The sequence below is a fragment of the Amphiura filiformis genome, chromosome 14 (genome assembly GCF_039555335.1).
Source record: "Amphiura filiformis chromosome 14, Afil_fr2py, whole genome shotgun sequence".
Classification (NCBI taxonomy): domain Eukaryota; kingdom Metazoa; phylum Echinodermata; class Ophiuroidea; order Amphilepidida; family Amphiuridae; genus Amphiura; species Amphiura filiformis.
In genome coordinates this window covers 37424353-37440242 of record NC_092641.1, presented here as the reverse complement: position 1 = coordinate 37440242, position 15890 = coordinate 37424353, and the positions used below count along the sequence as shown (strand labels likewise).

The 15890-nt window shown below is 36.4% G+C and overlaps 1 protein-coding gene across 1 annotated transcript in view; it reads left to right on the top strand.

Moving 5' to 3' along the window:
• LOC140169391 (uncharacterized) overlaps window positions 1-15890 on the top strand; it is a 319476-nt gene that overhangs the window by 114459 nt on the left and 189127 nt on the right. The window contains 17 exon segments of the mRNA XM_072192648.1: window positions 110-208; window positions 444-599; window positions 1587-1727; window positions 2498-2596; window positions 2900-2998; window positions 4250-4441; window positions 4841-4987; window positions 5515-5616; window positions 6403-6501; window positions 9443-9544; window positions 10116-10208; window positions 10599-10694; window positions 11641-11985; window positions 12392-12715; window positions 13261-13407; window positions 13903-14034; window positions 15573-15707. Coding sequence (XP_072048749.1) covers window positions 110-208; window positions 444-599; window positions 1587-1727; window positions 2498-2596; window positions 2900-2998; window positions 4250-4441; window positions 4841-4987; window positions 5515-5616; window positions 6403-6501; window positions 9443-9544; window positions 10116-10208; window positions 10599-10694; window positions 11641-11985; window positions 12392-12715; window positions 13261-13407; window positions 13903-14034; window positions 15573-15707 — 2508 coding nt within the window.

Here is a 15890-nt window from a genome sequence, read left to right as displayed (position 1 = left end):
TTATGCAGCTAAATTTAGATCTTTAGAATTTTGTCCTCTTTACTGTAGGAACAAATGCTTGAAATCTGTCTGGAGCTCATGTGTTTGTACTTTTTGTTTTGTTTTGCAGAGCGAAAATGCAGCTATCCATGTTTAAATAATGGTGCATGCGTTAATGGTGTTTGTGAATGCTTGGAACAATACTATGGTGAATTCTGCCAACATCAAGGTAAGTGAAGTGTCTTCATGTCTTAGTGATGAAATTCCTTTTAATCCCAGGGTTGTGGTGGGTTTCAGTTCCGGCAAGAACGGAATTGGCCCAAGAAGGCGCAGGATACTTCTGTGAGCGTTTTTTGACAATACTTTTATTTAGTATAGATTGTAAAGTTTCATGAAAGTTTTAATCAAAATATTTAGACTGTTATAATATCATATTTGTACTAATTATTTTATTCATGTTACAGTTGACACATATCCTGACATGCGTATATATGAGCCTATACCTCAGTCCCATACAGTTGGTGGTACCTTGTATGTTTTCTGTGTAACAAATTCAACTGCACTACCACAGAGACCAACTTGGACATCATCAGCTGGAAGGATCCCGGCAAAATATTCTAGTAAGCTTGTGATTATAGATTTAAATTTCATATCAAGGATAAGATAAACCAGGTGTGCTTCTGTGAATGAAAACGTGTTTTTCATTCAGTCAGATAGAGGTGGGCCCAATTTTGTGGTATGATATTTATGGTACTCAAAAAAATCCTCAAATGTAGTCATTTTAGGAGCAACTCATTGGAATGATTTTTGCAAAGTGACAATTTGCATGATTCTAATAGGATAATGTACATTTATTGGTTTGGTAGCGACTATAGTATAGCAGTCTCCATCCTCAACCATAATCCGAAACTCAACCCAATTTATTACCCTTTCAACAACTCTTCCTATACCTCTGTACAGGAGCTAACCGTTGTTAATTAAGTGATGGATCCACACTTTTACTGTAGCGTATCTGTGACGCGAAAGCGAGACTACTACGTTACGCGAGAGCGCCAAAATTAAATCATGCCTGGAACCTTTGTGCGTATGCAAAAGTTATAAGTTGAATTCAGTATTTTTTAGGTAGCGGCTAAACTTTGCCGTTTTATTCTGTAGTCATTGCTGATATTAACAGAGAAATCATCGAAGTTTTTGTAAGGCTTAGTGACAATGATGAACTGACATTTCCTCGTGAAATAATCGTGAATTATACGATCTTCAGCTTCTTTTTCGTTGTTGAAAGGATTCAATCATGTTTCACCGTTGTTCATCACCGTTTAACAACTTCGCGTCCGGCGGCAGCGTCTCAGCGTGGTTTATTTCGCTCGGGCAGCTAAAGCTGCCCTCGCAAGTAAACCACGCAGACGACGCTGTCCGCATCGTTGTTAAACGGTGATGAACAACGGTGAAACATGATTGAATCCTAAACCTCTTATCTTAGCCCTAAACCTAATCCTAATTGCAATCTGTTTGGGATGGTGCCATTATTCTGCATCCTCCCATGAGTTTGTGCAAGTTTAAACAAAGCTATGCGCCACAATAACTGATTTTGTTGCAACCCTTTTCAGCTCAAAGCAGAATCTACCAGGACTACATGTCACCTACCGAGACTATTCTTGTGATTGAAGACATGCAACTCAATGATATTGATTTATATACCTGCTCTTCTGGACCTAAAAGAATAGATTCTTGCCAATTATTCATGGTAAGTATGCATTGTATATTGGGATTTTTTTTTTATCGGCCATACCACTGTTTTTCTACAGAGGGAGCATATTTTTCAAATGGAATTAGCTAGGGTTACTTATTTTAAAATCTGTGATATTCCCATGTATATGGCTGTACCTATATCTACCACAACTGGAGTGAGTAGTTATAGTGAAGTTTAACAATTGTCTATTCTATTTGAAACTCATGCTCCCTCTGTGGAAGACTTTAGCTAAATCTTCCACAGGGTGAGTGTGGGTTTCAAATGGATCAGCCCAATGCTTTCTCAGTTACACAAATTCGGCAGCAGCAATCTGTTTATGCTGAGGGTTCAGCCAATGTAACTCAAGTGAAAATCTGTACACCCAGCCAACTTGTATTACAAGTTTAAACAAATATCAAACTTGTGCTGATCTGTAAAATGGCTATTCCAGTTACAATCCATACACCCCCATATGGAAGACATGACATATATCTCCCACATAGGGATGTAGATTTCAAATGAAATCATCTACATTCAGGTATCCTCATTTGAAATTCATACTCCTTCAATAGGGGGTGTATGGATTTCAGCTTGAATAGCCCAATAAACCTATATTTGAGTGCAATATAGTTAGTCATATGAACCATTTTTTGGTCAATTGTTTAATTAAAATTTAGTTGATTATTTGAAAAACTAATAAAATATCTTAAAGTGTTTGTAAAATAGCTTAAAATGTTTGCATGTAGTTATATTTTATTAATCCATTATTAACAAAATTTTGTTCTCCAGATGATGAATGTGTACCAGAATGTTTGAATAACGGAACATGTGGATCAGGAAAGTGTCATTGCCCACCTGGCTATAAAGGCTCACAATGTGAAAGGAGAGGTAGGATTGAAGTCACTGCTACTTCAGAAACTGTCTTGATTCAATCCAATCAATGTGCTATTCCATTTAAAATCCACACTTTGCTTCTCAGTAAATCCCATAACCCTTTGCAGGTAGACCTGAGATGTCGTAATTTGATGTCACACTGGCGTATTTGCATCATGTAGAATGTTATCTGATACATTATTAAAGCAAAGTGCACAATTTTAAGAATATTACATCAAATAGAGAAACTCTAATATTTTCCCAGCAACAGCCATGGTTTACAGTGATATGTGATTTATATATTGTCATTTATTTCAGATAACTCTTGTCCATTCCCATGTTTGAATAATGGTATTTGTATGCAAAGGAAGTGCCTCTGTGCTGATGGATTTGTAGGAACCTATTGTCAAATATCTGGTAAGTTTTGGAAGTCACTCTGTGTGCTTCTGTGTTTATCTGTCTTCTTTTCCCCTGTCTGCCTACCATCTTTCTGCCTCTCTGTTCTCTGTATTGTCACTCTCATCCTCATCTGTCCATTTACCTGTACCTGATGTTGGGATGACCCGTTTTGTGTAAAAATTGGGATACTGGGTATTTATCAAAATTTTCTCAGATTTGTCATGAAATTGGCCCAATTTTGTTATTCTTAAGACAAAATTTCCCCAAACTTTTGAAAAAATTGTCAAATTTGTGTTAAATTTGGCACAAAATCTTGGCCTCGGGAATAAAAATGAGCAAACATTTGTATAAATATAGGTCCACTGCCAGATTGTGGGCAGCACAACCTACTCAAAGCAAACCTTTCTAACTCTTTTGCATTTCATGTTTACTCTTCTTTACAACAACTTCTGTTCACATAGTTGAATCTCTTTGAAAGAAAGGAAGAAGCCAAAAGCACATTTGTGATATGATCAAGCAAAATGAGTCTGATGGCGATCAAAATCAAAATTCAGATTTCAATGATATTACATGAGCCATTCTCATAGCTTTATTTGTCTGAAAATCCCATCATAATTAGACTTACCGTTCCAGATATATGGCCATTTTAGCATAGCTCAGAATAATGAAATACAAAGGAAGTCGAATACTATTATTGGCTATATCTCATAATTAATATTCCCAACATCCGATTCATTTTGCTTGATCACATCACATTTTGTCTATAGGAATTAAAAAAGAAATGGAATGAAACTTGTTAATATTTTATTAGTTTTGTTTTGCCTATCCTTTGAATACATCAGGTGGCAATTGCTACATTAGATTCAAGTTATCTGAGGATCATATTCCATTCTTAGTCAGTGGGAGTGGTCTAGTTCGTAGACACGTTTTTGATTGGACAATGGCAAGATATCGGGTGCCGTTTATCAGGCCGTAGACGACCCCACGTCATCATGCGTCTTGATAATGCCTTTCTCTCCTTGTTTACAGCAACTGTTGATAATGGGCTATTCTAATTTAAACCCATGTACCCAAGGAAGACATGACCATAATCTCCCACACCTGGAGGGTAGATTTCTAATGGAGTCACCCATTCAGGTAACCCCAATTGAGGTCATGTCTTTCATGGTGCTGTATGGATTCCAACTTGAAAACCCCTATTCAACAATTGCCATATTTGTGTCATCTTTTAACAATGTTACCATTAATATATGCTATATCTGTACACAGTGGGTACTAATTACTACATCCGAATCAACTTCCCTGAGGATCAGATTCCAACCTTAGACAGCTCTGTATCCATCTTGTGTGAAGTGTTTGAACAACCAGATGGTAATCTGAGAACTGGATTTGCACCACCATTGACAGCTCACTGGACAACACCAGAGAAAGTTCCTGTTGGGTACTCACAGTCACCTTTAGGTAAGACGAGGAAAAGAAATCTTTAGTTACACTTGACATTTATGCGGTTGTGTAGACCATAATGTTGAGTGAAGAGTAGCTGCTGTGCTTTTACAATGGATTTTACAATATCATGGGTTACAGCATATACAGCAAATAGCGAGAGCGTACACAAAAGAAACTTTGCGCGTAAAATGAGTGATGTCGCCAGGTCTGAACGCTGTACCGGCGTCAGCTGAATTTGACTATGCTTAGAGGTCACAGGCATGGAAAATTCCAATCTGTATTTATTAATCTACTTGTCAAGGGTTAAAACATTAAAAAAACTATTGCTAGCATCCTGCTGTAATAAGATTCTTGTAAGATTCTTGTAAGATTCTTAAGATTATGTCTGTATGTCTGTATTGTTACCCACATTAGGTTTCTTTGATGCCCCGTCAAGGCAAATGAACACAGTAGAAGTAATGTCTCCAGGAACTCAACAAATAACAATACCTAATGTCAGCCCAGAACAAGAAGGCGTGTACAACTGCTCTATTGGAGATATTACGGGTGTCTACTATCTGGGTAAGTTAAAACAAAAATATTTACCCCTCGTCTAATGAAAGTGGGTTTCCATTTGGCATGCTTAATTGCACAAGCATACCATAAAGCAACACAGTGAAATTGTAGGACCTTCCTGTGCACTCATTTTTAGTGGGGAAAAATTAGCTACCACTCACAAACCCTCTGGAGTTGAGTTTTCTGATAGCTTCTGATCAAGCCCCGTGATTTTTTCCTCTTTTAACATTATGGAAAGATATCGACTCCAAGTTTGATGTTTAGGCATTATAATGTCAGTGCAAAATTGGGAAACCTCAGTTGTACATAAAGGATGGACCAAATTACAATTTGTTCCTAAACAAATTGTACAAATGTACCATTTTACCCAAATTTTATGCTAAATATGAATGGAGATACTTAAAACCATTCTGCTGAGTTGTCAAATGTGCAGTTGTTTATATTATACAGTTTCATATTAACATATCTCTTCCTGTAACAGTATTTTATTTATATTTAGAAAGTGTACCATGACTTTTTTCTTATATCATCAGATATTGAGTGTGACCCACCATGTGATAATGGAGGCCTATGTAAGAATGGTCAATGTATTTGTATTAGTGGCTTCAATGGGCAGTCATGTGACCAGAGATCAGGTGAGTGGATACAGTTGTATTTCAAGAGTACAATATTTAGTCTAGCACTTATGTTTGCTTCACCTTGTTATAAATATTCAAGGTGCAGCAATACTTGACTTTGAAGGATCCTCTGCGCATTATAGAAAATATGAAGATGAAGAATCTATAAGTTTTCTAATCAATTTGGAGAAATGGGCAATTCCAAGCAACATCATTCCACAACACGAAGTTTGCACATGAATTTTTTTTAATGCAGCAGCCAATTAGGTAGGTGAATTGTATAATGGAAACTATCTTTGGTAAGGGAAAGATTAAGGTGGGTGAAACTTTTCCAAACGACCCTAATTTGCATATGCAAACTTGACGTTGGGGAATGTTGCTTGGAATTGCCCAAATTATTAAGATAGAGTTAGTTAAGATAAGACTGGGCTATTCCAGTTGAAATTCTTACACCCCTATGGAAGACATGACATCAATTTGCCACATAGGGAGTGTGAATTTCAAATGGGTTTACCTAAATGGGTGACTCCATTTGAAATTCACGTCCCCTGTGTTGGAGATTAAGGTTGTGTCTTCTATAGGGGGATTATGGGTTTCAATTGGAATAGCTAATGCTACCCAAAGGCTTATCATGTGTCATCTGATGCATGGAATTCAGCATAAGACAATCTGTTTTTGAAGGAGCAGGATCTGTATTTATTGCACAATTTATTAATTGGCCATATTTTGTTTTAAAGCATTATAATTATGATTGTTGTTGTTGTCTTGTTATTGATTTGTTTACTTATTTATTTGGTGTTGTAGGCAAAGAGTGTCGGTATGAATGCAAGAATGGTGGCTACTGTGACAACGGACAATGCCAATGTCAACTGCCATACATGGGAGAGTACTGCCAGATAGAAGGTAGGAACACATGTGGGCCTGTGTGTGTGTTGTGAGGAGGGGTGTGGGGGAATGGGGTGTGTGTGCGTGGGTTATATTTTCTAATTCATAATATAAATGTTTCAGGAATTGGTGCTGTATTTGTATGACAGTGTTAGATGAGTAATTACTCTTGTAATAACGAGTAGCAGACATGTTGGAAACACCCATCAGTCCTGATGAGACGCATCTGAAGAAAGCTCTTGTACTCTTAGAAATACTATAACCTTTTGACGAAGCATGCAGTTGAAACTTGAAATGTGTGTTTGAAACATTTCATTTTGTAAGATCATGTTTTATCATCCAGCATGTTGCTGATGTTTTTAGACGGAGGACAGATATTTCTCTTAAACTTCTTTCTCATAACGGAATGTCACATTTCAGTGTTTCTAGTCATACTTAGTTTTTAGAACATCTCATTGCACTTCAGTCAGCACATTATCATGTTAGTAATAGTTGTAGTATCGTAGCTAGTCTCTCTCACAGTCATTATGTGTTTTCAGATGTTTCTCTATGTGATCCTCCTTGTTTGAATGGAGCCTCTTGTGTTGAAGGCACATGCATCTGTGCCAAGGTTATATCGAGAACAGTGTGAATCTGAAGGTATCTGCATAATTAACAGATAATATGGGCTATTCCAATTGAAATTGGTACACTCCCTCTGGAAGACATGACCTTAATCTCTCTCACAGGGGGCGTAGATATCTAAAAGGGGTTACCTGAATGGGCGACTTTATTTGAAATCTGAAATCTACACCCCCTGTTGCAGATTAAGGTCATGTCTACCATAAGGGGTGTATGGAATTCAACTGTAATAGCCTAATACACAGCTTCAGCTTATTAACACAATAGCAGCAGAATTTGAAAGTTTGCAAACACTTATTTAAAGCAGCTAATTTGGAAGCTTGAACACCTTTTAAATATCAACAGATCCCAAATGCTTGCTTGCATTCTGTACTATACTATGAATTTACTATCAGCATTGGGTTTCTAACAAAATTTGCTTTGATTTTAATTTTTTTCTTAATGGATGCGTCAACTGTCCAAAACAGTCTTTTAAGCAGTAATGTTTGGGAAAAAATGGTAAATTTTGAAAAAAGCAGTAATGAAAAAATCTTGATTGCAATTCTGAAATTTGAACACTAAAGGAGACATACATTTTTGATACACAAAATAAACTATGTATTGATCTATTGATCAATCAATCAATTATTCATTAAATCAACAACAAAAATCTATCAGTCAACTTATTCTACTTTATACTTAAATGAAGAAATGATTTAGTTTGATGTTATTTAATCAATTGGTTAAGTCAGCCAGTTTGTCAATGAATAACATTTTATGACTGCAACAAGCAAAACAAAAACAAGAATTTGTTCCGAGGTACTTTTAAAGCAAAGTTAAATCAAAGCACAATGATACAAGCTAAGAACCATTACTGCTTATTTGTTGTGCCTGCATATAAATTGCAAGCATTTTGTTAATGCCAGCTTCAACTAAGAGATCCCTCTTACCAATACAAGCTTACTTTTATCATCTGCTCATAATACTTCTATTAATCATGCATGTCAACTGTTGCATGATGCTTCATAATTGCAATTTAATAATATATTTTTTTATTGGTATGCTATTAGATTAGAAAGGCAAAAGAAGCATGTCAATCAAATATAGATCCAAATAAAGTTGTCGTAATGTACCTTTATTGAATGAGAACATGACGTATGGTTTGGGTACTCATTATATTGAACGAGGTCATAGGTTCAATTCCCAGTGGTGGTAACTTGTTGGGGTATTGACTTTTGGAAGAATGCCTGAATTTAATTGGCAACATCTGTAGATAAGATCTTTCATCTCCCCATGGTACATTTAGAATTGGGTAAATAAACAATGAGAGTGTCCCGTCATTCACAGGGACAGTTGATCCCGTGTTCAGAAAGCCACCACACCTGTACAAGTAGCTCATAGTCAGTTTGTCATTAGCTCCAGACTCTCTCAATACACACTGGTGTTGTTTGGTTATTCACAATCAAAATATGAATATGTTGTGGAGAAGTGATTTTTATTCTGATGTCGCATACGAACAGTGATGCATCATAGCCTGAACCAGGATACATTTTGGCAGAAAAGTCTCTCCTGACTGTTGACCTGCATAACTTGCACCTGTGGTTTCAATACTTTGAAATTATTAAACAGTACACATTTGAAAATAAACTTCCTCTTTTGTTGAATTAAGTACATACAGCTTTATTTGATCAGTTTTGATTCTAAGTAAGCAAAAATGTACAGGTGTGTGCCACTTTTGGTAACAAATAATAGAAGTTTGAATTTGACCAACTCCTTGTGGGCTTGAAATGGCTCTCGGTTCACATGAAATCCCTGTGAACTAGGAGCCACTTTGGGTAAAAAGTGGCTCCTGGCTGAGCCGTCCTTGTTATAACCCTTGCATGTGGTTATTGAGGGTTGGGTGTGGCAGTGTCCATGTGGTAAAATAGTAGAAGCAAAATCAGGAAGGGCAGGTAAGAATCAATGGAAACATATATTAATTTAATATGTTATTTTTTTTGTAGATATGACATTTTTACTTTTGGAGTATGTTATCTATACAGTTACTGCATTGGGCTATTCCAGTTGCAATCCATACACCCCCTATGAAAGACAAAACCTTAATCTCCCACACAGGGAGTGTAGATTTCAAATGGATTCACACTTTCAGATAACCGCATTTGAAATTAGCACTCCCTGTCTTCAGTAGGGGGTGTATGGATAGCCCATTTTACAAGGGAGAGTAAAACATACCAGGCTGGTTATGCAATTGCAAAATATTTTATTTTGACTTATAAGTAATTGTAAGTTTCAGAGGAGAATTAGGGTGTGTACAACTTGTTTGGATGTTAAAAAACTGTATTTGTGTTTGGTGTTTCAGTGCCTAACTGTGATCCACCATGTGAAAATGGAGGTACTTGTGATATGCAGGGATTCTGTATTTGTCCTCAGGGATATGAAGGGTTCTTCTGTCAAAATATGGGTAAGTTGAGTATGAATGTGTATGGGTGTACAAACAGTCAACAGTTATCAGGGTGTATCCGGGTGTGTGTCCTTGTTCGTCAATGTTTACAAACACACCCCCACACACACCCTGAGTGTTTGTATGTTACAAAAAGATGTAATGCACACATTTTTCAAAATTTCAGTGCACATGTGCACAGATGAAGCTTAATAAACCTAAAAGAGCATATTGACAAAACTGAGTAATGTGGATATTCATTTTTATCAAAAATCAAAAAACCTGTCAATTACATATGTTAACATAGAGAGTTCAGAGAGTTTTAGGCTTTGTAATATGTGTTGAAGCTAATAGTAGTTTTACACATGGCTATTATTTTGGTATGTATCCTATGTTTAATTTGAGTTTAGTGAATTTCGCTACTTGTCAACTAGTGTATAGGGTGTAATGTACATGTTCACATGGACATCAGCATGTGTGTCCATTTATATACCGTGTGATTTCTCAAAAATACACCCAAACAATACACCCCCAGATACAGAGTTTGTTGATACTATCCGATATTATTTGCTGTGATTGTATCTCCCTATAGGTTGCATTATACCATGTCAGAATGGTGGTATTTGTGCAAATGGCAGATGCATCTGTACATCAGAATTTTATGGAGAACAGTGTGAGAAAAGGGGTGAGTACACCAGACCAGATTGCTGACAGTCTGTGTAGTAAATGTCTATAAACCTATTTTCTCAGATATCACTAACATGGAATCAAATACAAATACTATACTAACACTACTTTGTGACACAGGAAATCTGCATCAGGTTTATTATGCGTTTATATAAACAGATTTGTATCGTTTACTTGTGGGATTGAAAGAAAATCATTTTCAGTTTTAACCATCACAGCTTGAAAGCTCATGTGAAAGTAGACAAAATCAAGAAGAAAATAAACTGTGCTATGTATATCATAAAACTAACATTGCCCGCATCATGTGTGTCAATAAATGATGAAGGTACACATGTGATAACCCAATAGGGGGCTATATAACTTGTTTTATTTACCAATTTGTACACAGTTTGTGCATATCCATGTCGCAATGGAGGCAAGTGTAATGATGATGGCATATGTATCTGTCCTAAAGGCTGGAGAGGCAGTAGATGTGAAATTGGATGTAAGTACACATTTCTGATGCTCCCATTTAACTATAATTTGATGGTTCAGCAGAAAAAAAAAGGTGTTAGACTCCTGTATATTGATGTGTGGCCCAGCACAGTCTGTTTCTCATGGAATAACTGAGCTAAATTCAAATTCCTAAGAAACTTGATTGTCTCAAGGCAATATATATAATTGCAAAATCAAAATTAAGAAGACAAAAAAATAAAATTGAGATGGGAGCTTACTGCGTGTTAGTGCAAGGTCATCATTTAACACTGATACTTGTCCATATGGGGCCCCCATGGCTGATAACTCTACAACACTTTGCAAATGCATGATATTGAACAAATAAAATGCCCGCATAGTGACGTAGTACATAAGTTCGATTTACGATAACCTTATTGTGTTACATGTTATGTGTTTGAACAATTTACACATGCACTGTTCATCGCATTTAATTGACCTTTTTTTCGTAAATCCCATAAGCCTTTGCGAGTACACCTAAGAACGCGTCATTCTGCGTCACGCCGCTCTGCGCCGATGCGCACATCGTTTATCGAACATCATTACTGCGCATTTCAAGTCGGCGTGACGTAAAATGACGAGTTCTCAGGTGTACTCGCAAAGGGTTATGGGATTTACCGAAAAGGTCAATTGGACATCGCATGATTACATGCTAATTTGATTGGTTGGTAATTGGCTATTTGATTTTTTTACAGGGAAAATGAAGGATAAAGTTAAAATTGTATTTGGTTTTAGGATATTCTTTGGTTCCAAAGCAAAATGTTTAGATTTTTCACAATATCCTTAAAACAACTGATGCGCAATCATTAACCTTTAAGGAATAAGACATTTTGAACTAATTAATGAAGAAGACCAAAGTTGAGCTGAAAAATTCACAGTGTGCGAGTGAAACTCACACAATAGTTTTTGCTAATTTCTAATGTAATGTATCTATACAGATCCATATATTGAAATAGTTCCTGAACAACCCAGGATCATAGAAGGCACCGATGCATCATGGCTGTGTGTATCCAACGGAACCGGTGCTGCCAGATACCCTTACTGGCGTGACCCTAGTAATGACTGGATTCCATCCATGAATGAAGGTGGTAGAGGGGACACTCCAACTGGCCGTGCCTTCACAGAATCTGTATCAGCATATACTACTAGGATCGTAATTCCAGTATTTAGATATGAAGATCAAGGAATATACAAGTGTCGTACTACAGGAGACTTGGAAGAGACTATTGAGATTGTGTTGCAGGACATCCCCAATGTTACACCACCTACTCCTACTACTATTGGTAAATATGCATAATATCGAGTGTAGTGTAATCATAAAGGTGGCATGGTTCTTGACAAATTTGTTGTGTTGTTTTTCCGTATGTGGTGTGATCAAGCAAAATCAAGTCTGAAGTCAGACATATTTAATTTTCAGTTTTCTACATGAAATTGAACATTTAGTTACAAAGATATGAATAGTTGAAGTGTTTCCAAAACGATAGGCAACAAAAGAATTTTTTTCCTTTGTCTATATCTGGAAATCAATATTTCTGACTTCCGACTGAGCTTGCTTGATTGCATCACATATGTTGTATTACATTTTTGTATGTTGTCCTTTGTAGCATTATACTATTTTCATGTGTACTTTCCCTTTACACTCTTCTCAGATTTATAGATATATGCAATATTTCTTGTTTCCATGTCCAGACACGGGTATACTGCCAGTTAACATTACAGCAACACCTACATCATTCACATATACCGTGAAACCAATAACATGCCAACCAATCCAACCTCTGTATGACCTCGCTGGGTGCAGCAATCTACCATACAAAGACGCCCTCTTCCCTAACCCATTTGCAATGAGCAGTCATTCAGCAGATTTTCTCATAGTTGGCATCACGTCAGGTCTATCGTCATGCAGTGATTCAGTTAAAACAATGCTGTGCTATATATTCTTTGAACCATGCGACCCGCTTGAAGTGAAGTTATGCCGTGAGGTTTGTGACCATGTGAAGGAGACCTGTCCAAGTAAGTGTAAACATACTGGCGTAAGAGTAGTAAAGAAAAGTAGGGTTAGGGTTGAATACTGCATATTATAGTCAATTAGTATGTTGTTAGAGGGGAAATATTTTACAAGGTACTGGCTACAGGCCTATCACCTTGATCCTGGAGGGTGAGGAGGGATATGCCAAGGGAAAATGTGTTGCCATATTTCATGATATAAATCATGTATTTTATTATTTACACCAAACAGTTAATTTGTAGAAAAGTTTGTAGTGAAATAGGGAAAACTATCACAATGGGAAATACACTTTGTTGTTTGTAATTGACCAATAAAGTGGCATGATTTGCTCATGAATATTTATGAGGTGCAATAATATACAAATACTACATTATTAAAGAAAAAAAAAACAAGTATATTTTTTCACAAGGTATTGGCTATCATGGGTCTATCACCCAGAACCGAAAAGGGTTGATCAGGTTACCTGTTACCAAGGGAAGAGAATTTGCCCCATTGTAATATATCAATAATTTATTTAATATATTTGAATACATGTGTGTTTTCATTTCAGATTTCATGAGTCAAGTACTACTGAATATGGGACAGTCTCAGGCAGAGCAGATTCTGTCTTTCTGTGAGAGACTCCCTACCGAGAAGGAATTGCCAACTTGTATCAAGACTTTAGGGAAAAGAAATCCAAACAATCTAGGCACTCAAGGTACTCATTTTAAAGAAACATACTTAACTGTGCTGTTAAAATTAAACCCCTATGAAAGACATGACCTTAATCTTCCAAGTGTGACTCCATTTGAAATCTACACCTCCTTTGTGGGCGATTAAGGTCATGTCTTCTATTGAGGGTATATGGATTTCAGCTGGAATATCCTTATGGATATTAAGATGAAAAGCAAGCCCCAGGGACATATAAAACAAATAAATAAATTTAAAAAACACCTTAATTTCTTCAACAGTTTTAGTTTAATTTTTGTAGACCAGCTGACTAGGGGGAAACTGAGGGGACAAAGGGTTGTGACTCGGGGATTCCCCCTTCACTCATGCCCTTGTAGGTGCTGGCACTGGACTCATCTTAATATATCAAGTACAGTCTCTCCCATTGTATCATGAATGAATAAGAACAAATTGTACCAAATGTAAAGATTTTCTTTGAGTTCAATTTTAAGTGATTCTGGTTAACCTATATATCTTTTCACAGCTTGTGGTAGTATCTTTGATCAGTGTTTTATTGAGGGTACATGTGCAGAATGTCAAAATGGTGGCACATGTCTGGATACAAACTGCATCTGCCCTCCAGACTTCATTGGACAGTTTTGTGACATCTACTCAGGTAATTATACACTGCTAAAATCTAGAGCATAAAATGTTTGCAAATTGCATCATGACTAGCAAGGATTCATACAATTTTCTTGCTCCCAATTATCACAATTTTCTTGCTCCCAATTATTGAATTTTTCTACAGGCACTCAAAGAAATGTATCAAACTGCAAAAAAATGTCATACTGCAAAATTGTGGATTCTTTGTCTCATGAAAATTTCATGGTGTGAACATTTTGTGACTGCTTTACATTATATCATCTTGGTTGTATGTTTGTCTAAATGCTTACAACCAGCAAATTGGAAGTGCAACATTCTACCCAGAAATGCTTTCTCGTTTTTGTTAGAACAAAAGCTGCCAACATGGTCTTCAATTAGCATGATAGGTCATTTCAAAGTAGTGCAGTTGTATGAGTAAGATGCTATTGTTGGTTAATCCGCAAGGGAACTACCGGCCACATTATCGTCTTCTAATAACTATTTTGATTAATTATATGCTTTTTTGATGCTATTTGATTTGGTGTGTGGCGCGTATTATTTGTGGTCACTGTGTTTGGGAGTAAGAGGTGTGCTTAGGTGTCAAGTGGGTGTGTGTGGTGTGATAGGGGTGAGTGTGGAGATAAGCTTTTATAATTATGTGCAATATAATTCTGAATATTACTATGTTTTTCTTATGTTTATTTCTTGTAATATGTATTTTAATAACTTTTATGTGTAAGAATAGTAAATAATATTTTGATGTTTTAATATTGTAAAAAGTGACGCAATTTGGCAATTTGCCACGATGTTATTTTCAATAAATATGAAATGAAATGAAATGAAATGAAATAAGGGGGCATATATCATGTATTGAGCCAATCAGAAAGTAGGAGGGAATTAAGCCTAAATTTGTTGAGAGATCTAAAAGCTTTATTTTGATTTCTCAGATGATTATATCACATAATTGACCAATCAGGGGCTACGTTAGAAAGGTAGTAAGGGCCCAGAAGGTCACTAGTGTATCCAATGCTACGTAAGAAGGCAGTAGTGCCCATGGGGTTAGTTCTGCATAAAAACATGCACATGTTATTGAATAATAAAACTTCCTTCACCCAATGGAATTTTGGGAGCTGCACAGATAATTGGTGGATGTTGCAATCTAAGTGTGGATAGGTTTGTGCCAAGTTTGGATGCAACCAGCCTAGTTGATGCAATCTGATTGTGATGATTCACCATGGCTATACACCATGGCAGCGAAATTACAGTACTTTGATTCCTCCGAGATCTGGGAAAAGGCGCTGTATAAAACACCAAAATTTATTTATTATCTGACCTTAGATTTATTAACATTTCCAAGTTGTAAATTTCTATACTTTGGCACTTGTGACATGGCTGACTCCCATTCAATATGTGTGCCCTCACAGTACACACAACCCAATTTCATATCATGTGTGTCGGCCACACTAGTGATCTCTTGGGGATTTAACCTGTTGTTTCTACTTTTATTAGTAGTATTTAGCAGTGTAGTGAATCAACATTTACCCCCACTGTTCTGTTTATTTGTTTGTACAGGAGGTATAATCATTACTCCAGTGCCAGAGGATCCATTAATGGGAGGCAATCTGACTGTGCAATGTGAAAACACTGATGTTGGGTCCTTTGACTTCATTGACTGGCTAGATTCAAATGAAGACTTTATTATTGGAAGTAAGTCAACACTTTCTTTTATTTTGGATAAATTTCTTATGATAAAATATTAAATGTATGCACTTAAAGGAAGTTTTAAACACTGTTCTGATCTTTTACAGTCACCTGTACAGTTTGTGTGCTTGTACTTATCATTGTCATAACTGTTTTTCTTTTAATGAATGTGGAACTTAGAGTATACAA